The following is a 10543-nucleotide window of genomic DNA, read 5'->3' as shown; positions in this document are numbered from 1 at the left end:
ATTACTTACTTATCTATATTATTTACTTATTAACTATATTAAGGCTTAATATAATAATATAATAATAATATTATAATATACTTTTAGTATAAGTAATTTCTTTTTATATTAAGGTCTTAGTTAATAGTTAATAATCTTATAAAATATATATCTACCTTTAAAAGGATAATATCTTTAAACCTATATATAATATATACCTATACTATTAGACTATAGGGTAAAAGATTAGACATTAAAAGTAATTCTAGTAATTAATATAGGCATAATAGTAGTATATATAGTATAAAGTAGTACCACTATAATAGTTTATTATACTATACTCCTCCCCTCTAGCTAGCTATCTATAACTACCTAAGAGGCTCCCTAAAGGTACTAACCTTATTTTAAGGACTTTAATTACTAATTTAACCCTTAAGAAGGCTATTAGTATATAAGCCCCTTATATTAGTACTTATATAACTTCTATATATATAGTAAGCCTCTTATTAATAGTAGAAGTTAAACTTAAGCTATTAGCTATATACTTTTAAAATATAATATATGCCTATATTATTAGACTATAAGGTAAAAGATTAGGTATTAAAAGTAATTCTAATAATTAATATAAGCGTAATAGTAGTATATATAGCGTAGAGTAGTACCACTATAACGGTTTATTATACTATATTATATATAATTTAATAGTCTTATATATATAGTATTTACTATTATAAGTTTTTTATAGTTCTTCCTAAATATTATACTAATTAAAATCTTTTTCTTTACTAATTTTAATATTTATAATATTAATATATATATTATATTTAGTTTAATTATATATATTATATTAAAGAGCCTTTGCGTCTCATCGGTGGCATCAAGTGCACATAAACCGACCGTCCGGGAATCGGACCCAGCCCGGCCCCGCCAGGCCGGCCGGACCCGCAGACAACAAAGAAGCGAGGAGTGGCATTCCCTGATATCATGCAGAAGGCATGACCCAAAGCGCTCATTATTACGGTGGATCTCGGCCTTAATTTTCCATGGCTGGATGTGTCGAAGGGGCTTTTTCTTTCGTGTCGCAGCAACGCCCCGAATCCACCACCCCATGGTTACCCCAGCGCCGACGAACCCCCAAAAGCGGCTATTGAAAGATTCCCCGCCCCCGCGGGGGTACCCCAATGTCTTTGGAGGGGGCTTCTTGGAGGGGCACAAGTCTTTAAGTGAATTATCGAATGGTCTTTTTTTCTTTCTTTTATAAGTCTCGCTGAATCAAGTGCACTCTTCTTATTTTTTTTAATTTTTTTCTGTTTTCTCAGACTCGTAGACAGGACCAAAAACTCACCATGGCTGCGACTTCATTCAAGCTCAACACCGGCAAAGAGATTCCCTCTCTCGGTCTCGGTACGCTCTCGCACCAACCCACTGTGCCCGAAGTACACATCGACCCGTCTCTAACACCTAGGCCAATTGAAAAAAAAAAAATAGGAACCTGGCAATCCAAGCCAGGCGAGGTCCAGACGGCCGTGTCATATGCGCTGCAGAATGGGTACAGGCTCGTCGACTGCGCGTACTGCTACGGCAACGAGGCCGAAGTGGGCGAGGGCCTCAAAGAGGCGTTTGCGGCGGGCGTCGAGCGCAAAGACGTCTTCATCATGACCAAGGTCTGGGCAACGTACAATACGCGCGTGCAAGAGTGTCTCGACAAGAGCCTCAAGGCGCTGGGCATGGATTACGTGGACATGTACCTGATTGTAAGCACCCCCCCCCCCCCCCTCGCCTTGGTTTGGGGGCTCTTTCTTCTTGGCTCAAAGTATAACTGACAATGGAGAGCTTATAGCACTGGCCTGTCCTGATGAATCCCAACGGTAAATACGTGATTCGACGTGACCCAGACTCCAATTTTGGATTTATGCGCATGGCTCATCACGTACCCAGGCAACGACGACAAGTTCCCGACCCTGCCCGACGGTAGCCGCGACATTCTCCGCGACTGGAAGCACACCGAAGCGTGGCCGCAGATGGAAGCCCTCCTCGCGACGGACAAGGTCCGCGGCATCGGCGTCAGCAATGTAACGCTACAACCAACCCCTTCTTTCCCTTGTCTCCCCTACTCACTGTGCACGCAAAAACAGTACAGCAAGAAATACCTCGAGGAACTGCTCGCGAGCTGCACCGTCGTCCCGGCCGTCAATCAGATCGAAAACCACCCGAGCCTGCCGCAGCAGGAAATCGTGGACCTCTGCCGCGCCCGCGGCATCCACGTCGTTGCGTACAGCCCGCTCGGCAGCGCGGGCAGCCCGCTGCTCACGGCCGCGCCCGTTGTCGCGATTGCGGAGAGGCGAGGCGTAAGCCCGGCGACGGTGCTACTGAGCTACCACGGTAAGTGGTCTGATTTGAGGAGATGAGAGCAAATTTCGGTGTACTAATCGGTTTCCTTTCTCTTAATCTAGTTGCGCGCGGTGCTACGGTGCTGGCCAAGTCGGTGACGCCGGCGCGCATCAAGGCGAATGCGGATATTGTCAAGCTTGACGAGGAGGATATGGAGCAGCTGCGCAAGTACTCTGAAGACCTCGCAGCCAAGAAAGAGCTGAAACGCTACGTCTATCCGCCTTTTGGTATCGACTTTGGGTTTCCTGACAAGTCATGATGAGATTGGCGATGCAGAGGGCAGAGATAGCCGTACATGGTCATAAAAGAACCAATTCAATGAAAGTCACAATCGTTTACAACGGCTTTTGATATCTCGCTATGCACCACTATGCAATACACCTTTTCAACGCCACTTAAAATCACCCACGCTACCTTGAAGTGATGCCTTTACTCCATATCCACCACCACCTTGAGCACTAGCTTCCCTTGTTCGTCCTTGACCTGGCCGGCCATGGCAAATGCCTTGGGGATATTGCTGATACCCTTGAAATGATGCGTGACGAGCGGCGACAGATCCGGCATAGCAGCTGGGCGATTGACGACCAGCTCAATGGCCCTGGCATATGTGTTGGCATAGCGAAAGACACCGAGGAGGTCGACTTCGCGGAGGGCCGCGGCGGACATGGGCAGTGTGAGGATCGGCGTCCCCATGCCGATAATCATGACTTTGCCGCCTGGCTTTGTGGCCTGTGCCCGCAACATCAGTTTCTGTCTCAACTTGCAGGGAATCTTCGTTTTCAAGACTCACGTAAATTGAAGCCTGAACACACGTCTCAACGCCGGTGCATTCGTATACAGCAGAGACCTCGCCGACGGCCTCGCCGTTGACGGTCGTGGTTTTGACCATGTCGGCGACTTTCTGCGCGTACGCGAGCTTGTCTTCAATCGTCTGCGGGCGCTCCATGGGAACAAGCACGCTCGCATCCGCAAAGCCATGTTGCACAGCAAAGTCGATGCGGTCCTTTTGGATATCGGCAATGACGACCGTCTTGGCATTGGCGGCTTTACTGACCGCCGCGGCGAGCAGGCCGACGGCGCCGGCGCCAATCACCAGCACCGTCGCGCCTTCGGGTAGGTTCGCTCTGTCGCGGGCGTGCATGGCGACGGAGAGGGGCTCAAGCACGGCGCCGAGGTCGAGCGACAAGGCCGGAGGCAGTCTAAACAGTCAGCGTCGCAAATTCATATCCTGGCTACTATCACAGGTCTGCCTTACTTGTGACACCAGCGGGCAGGGTGGTTGACGCGCTCCTGCAGCGTGCCCTGGGCGTGGGGAAAGGCCTTGGCGGAGCTGCGAAACTTGATGCCGCGGCAAATGTTGTAGCGGCCGCTGGTGCAGTACTCGCAGTTTTCGCAGGGCAAGCCGACCTCGAGGGCGACGCGGTCGCCGGGGACAAGGTCCTTCACGGCGCTGCCGGCGGCGACGACGGTGCCGCTCGACTCGTGGCCTAGAGTGAGGGGCTCGCGGACAAGGATGTCGCCGTTGCGGAAGTGATTAAAGTAGTGGAGGTCGGAGCCGCAGAGGCCGGTAGCTTGGACGGCGATTTGGACCTCATCGGCGGCGGGTGTGGGTAGGTCGCGCTCTTCCTGGGATGGATGGTGAGCAGGCGGTGACAGGGAGATTGCCCGGCGCTTCAATGAGGTGTGAGTTGTACTTACAACACGGAGATCGCGAGCACCGTGCAGGACGGAGGCTTGGACTTTTTGGCTGGACATGTTTGTAATGTGTGTGCTCTACTGCAGAGCTAGACTGTGGTCTGAACGATAAAAAAAGTCGAACAGGGGCTCAAAATCAGCAGAGAAAGTATCACAAAGATGGACTGCAAGATGAATCATGAAGAAAGAGCAACCGATTCACCCCGCGCCCAAGGAAAGACAAGCCTCCCCCACCAAACGAACCCCAAGCCGCGCAAACGGCTATTCAAAGCCGGCACCGGCTTGCTTCGGCGGGGATTGCCCAAACGGGAACTCTTCTTAGTGGGGGTCGGCCCTCTCCGGCAATTGACGCGGGGCAACTTTACAGGGGGTGCGAGCCACTGAAAAATCCACCAACGTCATGGGCAGCGGGTTGAAGTCCGCTGAAGTCTGCTGTAGCCTATTGTACAACGACCTCTTCAACATCTCCAGCGCATCCCGTCGAGAACTCTGCTCTCCCGCAGTGAATCAAGTAGCTTCCTTCTTTTTTTTTTTTTTACACATCATGGCTTCGAGCATGTTTTCGCTAGAGGGCCATACGGCCATGATCACTGGCTGCACGCGCGGCATTGGCCAAGCTGTCGCCGTTGGCCTGGCCGAAGCTGGTGCCGACATTGTCCTCGTCCAGGTAAAAAACGAACTTTTTGACTGACTGACTGACTTTTGAAATCCTCAATCGAGCTCTATACTGACCGCAGAAAAAGCGCGATACGAGCGTCGTCGAAACCAAAGACCTCGTCGAGGCTCTGGGTCGCAAGGCATGGATCTACACAGCCGACATGGCCATCCAGGAAGACGTTGCCGCTCTCACGCCCAAGATTCTCGCCGACGGCCACGAGATTCGCATCCTCGTCAACTGCGCCGGCATTCAGCGCCGGCATCCCTGCGAGGAATTTCCCGACAGCGATTTCAACGAGGTAGCTTCTTTCCCGTCCTTCCCACACTTTCACTTTATCCGGAATACACGATTGACACGCCCGCCCACACCCCAAGGTCATTCAAGTAAATCTCAATGCCGTCTTCACGCTCTGCCGCGACGTCGGCGCCCACATGCTGCAGCTCGCGCCCTCGCCCGTCACCGGCCGCCGCGGCAGCGTCATCAACTTTGCCTCGCTGCTCACCTTCCAGGGCGGCCTGACGGTGCCGGCCTACGCCGCCTCCAAGGGCGCCGTCGGCCAGGTCACCAAGAGCTTCGCCAACGAGTGGGCGAGCAGGGGCGTCACCGTCAACGCCATTGCCCCCGGCTACATTGAGACGGAGATGAACACGGCGCTGCTCGGCAATCCGGAGCGCCTGGCCAGCATCAGCGCGCGCATCCCCGCCGGCCGCTGGGGGTCGCCCGAGGATTTCAAGGGCACGGCTGTTTATCTGGCGAGCCGATCGAGCGCATATGTCAATGGCCATGTGCTGGTGGTGGATGGTGGCTGGATGGGCCGGTAAATTATTAGGGGGTCAAAACTGAGTTGAGGGCTTGGCAGAGACAATTGCCGACGGACGGTTTTCTACGGGTGGCTTCATAATTGAAACAGATAGACAACTCGCCATAAATACCTGTTGATCGGTTTACAGCAAGACACTTTGCAGACGGAAAGCAATCTTGGCGGCATTCTCTTGCTCAAGGGAGGTAATCTGAGTACAATAGTCTGTTTTACCCAATAAGACAACTAGGCCACAACTGGTTTGATCTGCACCCGCGCGCACACCAAATCGCTTGGCGCCTCAATATAAGGTATACTTTAAATTAATAAAAATTGACAAGCTTCACCGTCCCGCCCAGCTTAATCCTTATTTAATGGGTACACGGCCTCCCTCGCGCTATGGCATCCCTTCTCCGCATGGCGACCTGAAAAGAAAGGCTTGTTTGTGGCTTACTTCAAGGCGGTTGTGCCCCCTTTACTCTGGCATGCTGTCTATTCTGGCATTTCTGGAGCCACAGTCTATGCCAGATAGACACACGCAATGGCAGACAAGGAGTCATTGGCGTCGTTTGACGTTTATCCCGTCCACATGTTTGACGACTGCAAAGGCCCGCGTAGCATCATGATGCGATGGATCTTCCGCGTCGACGCACAGCTCGACGCAGACAAGCTCCGCACGGCCTTTGCGCAGGTCTTGGAAACAGGAGACTGGCGCAAGCTCGCCGGGCGTCTGCATTACACTGTACGTGGTTGGGCCAACACTTGTTTTTCTTCTTCCCATTGGAAATAACTGAACCTGCATATAGAAGACTGGCGGGCTCGAAATACACGTTCCTCATGTGTTCACGGAGCAGGACCCGCCCTTTACTTATACCCACCGCGACCACTCTGCCGAATTATTCGACGCCGACCCGGCCCGGCGCACATTTCCCCGCGCCGCGTCCGGGCCACACATATACTCCCGGACCCCGGCCGCCAACGCCGCCGTGTTCGCGCCTGTTGGCGTCCCCGCGACGCTCGCGGAGCACATTTCGCGCGGGCTGCCGCAGCTCGGCCTGCACGTCACCACCTTCCGCGACGCCACGCTCATGGAACTGACATGGCCGCACACCGTCATGGATGGCACCGGCCAGCGGGATCTGCTCGCCGCGTGGTCCCTAGCCTTGGCCGGGCGCGCGCACGACATTCCCCCGTTGGCGGGTGCCCGCGAGGACGTGCCGCGGCGCATTGCGGAGCGGTACGCAGACGCAGACGCCCGGCAGCGCCTAGAAGAAGACGACGTGATGCAGGACAGGGCGCTGATGGGGTTCGGCAAGCTGCTGTTTTTTTGCAGGCTGTTGTGGCGGTTGCTGATACGCCCGCGGGCCGACTGGCGCGTCTTTCGGCTCCCGCGGGCGGTGGTTGCCAGGTGGCGGGAGGACGTGGAAAAGCTGCCGCCGGATCCGAAGACGGGCAAGCCGCCGTTTGTGAGCGACGGGGATCTGATATGCGCGTGGCTGGTGACGCTCGCCGCCGCAGCCCGCAGCCCGCGACGGCGCGCGCGATACGTCGTCGCCGGGTCCGTCAACTGCCGTTCGCGGATCCCCGCCCTGCGGGGCGGCATATACATGCAGAACCTGCTCAGCCTGTATTTCGCCTCGGTGCCCAACGTTGGCAGCCCGGAGGACAATTCCCTGGCGCGGATCGCGCTCGCGCATCGTGCGCAAGTGGCTGCGCAGACCACCGAGACCCAGATCCTGCACCACTTTCAACAGCGGCGCGCCGAAGCCAATGCCGGTCAGAGACTGAGCGTGCCGCTGTACTGCCGCGCAGATGACGTGGTGCTCATGTGCAACAACTTGTCGGGGCTGCGGATCGGCGCGGCGGCAGGCTTTGGAGCGGCGGTGGTGGAGATGACGACCGCGGCGGATGGGACGCGGGCGTCGGGGCGGGTGGTGAGCCATTACTACTTGTCGAGTGACGATGGGAACAGGCCGACACCGTACTTTGTCTGTTTGGATCAGGACGAGGAGGGGTACTGGATTCGGGCGAATGCATCGCCGGGGACGTGGGAGAGGATTATACGGGAGATAAGCGCGGGAGAGGCGCATGTACATGTATGAGGGACATCAGTTCCCAGATCCTGTAATGGCTTATAAGAGATTGAGTGGTACAAGTTTAAACATGCACAGATTGCAACACATTCAAGACTTCAAGCATATAAAGATAAAAAACAAAGGGTCGTGTTAACGACTAAAAAAGAGAAAATGTACAGCACCCGGTGTTCGCTGGTCGTCACCGACCTAACTACTAATCTAGCGCTTAAGCATATCTATTAGAGATTAGACGGGACGTCTTCCCCCCAGGAACGACAATTAGCTAGCCTTACCCTAAGGCCTATTATAGTCCTATTACCGTCCAGAACGGTTTACTTAAAGAGCCTAGGCAACACCTCCAGGGCCGGCGCTAGTCTATAGAATTAATAGCACCTTAGCGCTAGACCCCCCTCTACTCTAAGATACGGCTATAGAGATAACACCCCCCCTCCGCTAATTACTCTATATTACTAGCGCCTATAAGTAAGGGGTTATAGCTAAATATAATAAGTAGTATAGCCACCTCTCTCTAAATAAGCATACGCCCCCTTATCACCTCCTAATATATACACTTTTTTTCTTTCCTTACTTCTAATTCCTATAAGTATTAGTATTTATATTTATTATATCTATATTATTATAAAAAATAACTTATAATAATATTAATATATTATAGCCTATTATATAGCTATAAGCTTAAGATATTAACCTAGTTAAGCTACTAATACTCTCTCTAGATATCTTAAGGTAATATAAAGATAACCTTATTAATCTAGTTAAGTTTAAAGCTATTAAAATAAAGTAATTTTATAATAGTATTTAGGGGTACTAGTATAAGTAAATATATATATATAAGTATTTAGTATTAGGCTAATACCTATTAGGTTTATAAAAATTATATTCTTTAATCTATCCTAAGTCTAGATTAATCTATATTATTAAAAAGATATAGCTAAGAGCTATTATTAGACCTTTCTAGAAGTTTATATCTTTACCTTAACTATTAGATAGCTATACTTAAGGCCTAAGGAGTAATATAATATCTATACTATTAATATAGTAGTTATAATATAAGATATTTAGGTTATACTTATAAAGAGAGCTAATTAGTAGGTTTTACTACTACTAAGATAAGGCTATAACCTAATATAGGCTAGTATTTATAATTTAGGTTTCTCTTTAAGGAATAATTTAAGCTAAAGTAGCCTTATATATAAAGTTACTAATATAAGGAGTAATATTATATACTAGAATAAATCTTACTAACTACTATATTAGTAGATTCTAATATTTATTAAAAAAATTAGGCTTTCTTTAATATAAGGGTTTAAAAAGAGGGAGTTATTAGATAAAGATATAGTATTAATCTTTTATATAGTCTAAAGCTAAGCTAAGTATATTTAATATACTCCTAACTTATACCTTATATTTTATATTATTATTATTATAATTAAAATTAGTGGTTTTTAATTAGTAAGTGTTTTAGGAATAAAATATAAAGATATCTCTTTTACTTAGACCTATAATATAGTAAATCTACTAAAAATAAACCTTATTACTATTATTATAATATATTATATTAAGCTTAGAAAATATAAGGTTTAAAGAGACTAATATTCTTAGTATATATCTTACTTCTATATATATATAGTTACTAATATATAATAGGCTTAAATTCTTTATTACCTTTATCTTATATAGGTAAGTATGTCTACTTACTATACTAGCTATAAGAGTGATTTATAATAATGCCTTTAAAGGCGGCTATATATCTATTAATTAGCTTTTACTAGAGAAGTTATTAGACTATAATTATATACTATTATATTAGAAAAGCTCTATTCTTAATATAAAAATTATATTATACTTATATAGGTTATTCTAGAAAGTGTAGAATTAGACCTTATATATAGCTAGCCTTTATAATAATAATAATATTTAGCTATATACGTTATAGGTAGGAGTTAATGGCTATCTTAATAGTATAGATAGACCTTTAAAGCCTAGGGCTAGTTAAGTATAAGAAGCTAATCTTTTACTTTTTATAGGTTTACTAACCTAAGCCTTATCTAACTATATTATATTATATACTACTAAGGTATTTAAGTAAAGCTACTAGGCTAGGTATCTTATAGTAAACCTAATAAGAATTATATTTAATAGCTATATAAGTAATAATAATTAAATAATTTATAGTCTAAATAGTATATTTTCTTACTATAACCTAGATATACTAATATATATCTTAATAGATAAGCTAGCTATATTTAAGGAAAGAAAAGATATCTAGACCCTTTAGTAGCTATATAAAGAAATATTTAAGAAAGAGCTATATAAGGTAACTACTATTAAGAACTAAATTTAATATTTACTTAACTACTTAGAGAAATTAAAGTTATAAGAAATCTATTATAAATACTTTAATATAGTTAATAATTTATAAGGTAGGTATAAGTTAATAGAATATCTAGATCTATAGCTTATAGAGAACCCTTAAAGTATAAGAGAAGTATTATCTTTTTAAAGGGCTATCTTAATTAGTAAATTAATATATAAAAACGCTAGTGTTATAACACTTAGTAAGAGTATAATTATATATCTAAAGGAATAGCTAATAAAATTTTACCTTCTTATTTCTAAGCTACTACTACTAAAGTCTACTAATATAATAGATATAAGATATCTTCTCTACTATATCTTATTTACTACTATTATAATATTATTATAGTATATTAGTACTATATATTACTTTAATAAACTATTTAATTATCTAGAGTATAAGTAAAATAGTATTTTAGTATAGGTAGAGTAGAGTTATATCTTATAAGTAAGCTATATAAAGGCTTATTATAAGTAATTTATTACCCTAAGTATTATAATTTCTCTTAAGCTAGTATATTATCTACTATATATAAAATATTTTATTAAGTAAGGATTTAGCTTATA

At 45.9% G+C, this 10543-nt stretch overlaps 4 protein-coding genes across 4 annotated transcripts; 3 read left to right on the top strand and 1 right to left on the bottom strand.

Annotated features, from left to right (window-relative positions):
- Window positions 1–1325: 1325 nt before the first annotated feature.
- BBA_01243 (D-galacturonic acid reductase) lies at window positions 1326–2629 on the top strand (the record flags this gene model as incomplete). The annotated part of the gene is made up of 6 exons (XM_008596340.1): window positions 1326–1383; window positions 1468–1733; window positions 1820–1847; window positions 1918–2051; window positions 2115–2361; window positions 2433–2629. The coding sequence occupies 6 exons, from the start codon at window positions 1326–1328 to the stop codon at window positions 2627–2629; spliced, it is 930 nt and encodes a 309-aa protein (XP_008594562.1).
- Window positions 2630–2799: 170 nt separating this feature from the next.
- BBA_01242 (sorbitol dehydrogenase) lies at window positions 2800–4125 on the bottom strand (the record flags this gene model as incomplete). The annotated part of the gene is made up of 4 exons (XM_008596339.1): window positions 2800–3099; window positions 3161–3569; window positions 3626–3996; window positions 4069–4125. The coding sequence occupies 4 exons, from the start codon at window positions 4123–4125 to the stop codon at window positions 2800–2802; spliced, it is 1137 nt and encodes a 378-aa protein (XP_008594561.1).
- A 484-nt stretch (window positions 4126–4609) lies between these two features.
- Window positions 4610–5544, top strand: BBA_01241 (2-deoxy-D-gluconate 3-dehydrogenase; the record flags this gene model as incomplete). Its single annotated transcript, XM_008596338.1, has 3 exons — window positions 4610–4732; window positions 4809–5021; window positions 5098–5544. 3 exons carry the CDS (start codon window positions 4610–4612, stop codon window positions 5542–5544), a joined length of 783 nt encoding a protein of 260 aa, XP_008594560.1.
- Window positions 5545–6063: 519 nt separating this feature from the next.
- BBA_01240 (LysR family regulatory protein) lies at window positions 6064–7624 on the top strand (the record flags this gene model as incomplete). Its single annotated transcript, XM_008596337.1, has 2 exons — window positions 6064–6264; window positions 6329–7624. The coding sequence occupies 2 exons, from the start codon at window positions 6064–6066 to the stop codon at window positions 7622–7624; spliced, it is 1497 nt and encodes a 498-aa protein (XP_008594559.1).
- Window positions 7625–10543: the final 2919 nt, after the last annotated feature.

The sequence above is a fragment of the Beauveria bassiana genome (assembly GCF_000280675.1).
Source record: "Beauveria bassiana ARSEF 2860 unplaced genomic scaffold BBA_S00003, whole genome shotgun sequence".
NCBI lineage: Eukaryota > Fungi > Ascomycota > Sordariomycetes > Hypocreales > Cordycipitaceae > Beauveria > Beauveria bassiana.
The sequence above is the reverse complement of the archived record's forward strand: the minus strand, read 5'-3'. Positions and strand labels throughout refer to the sequence as shown.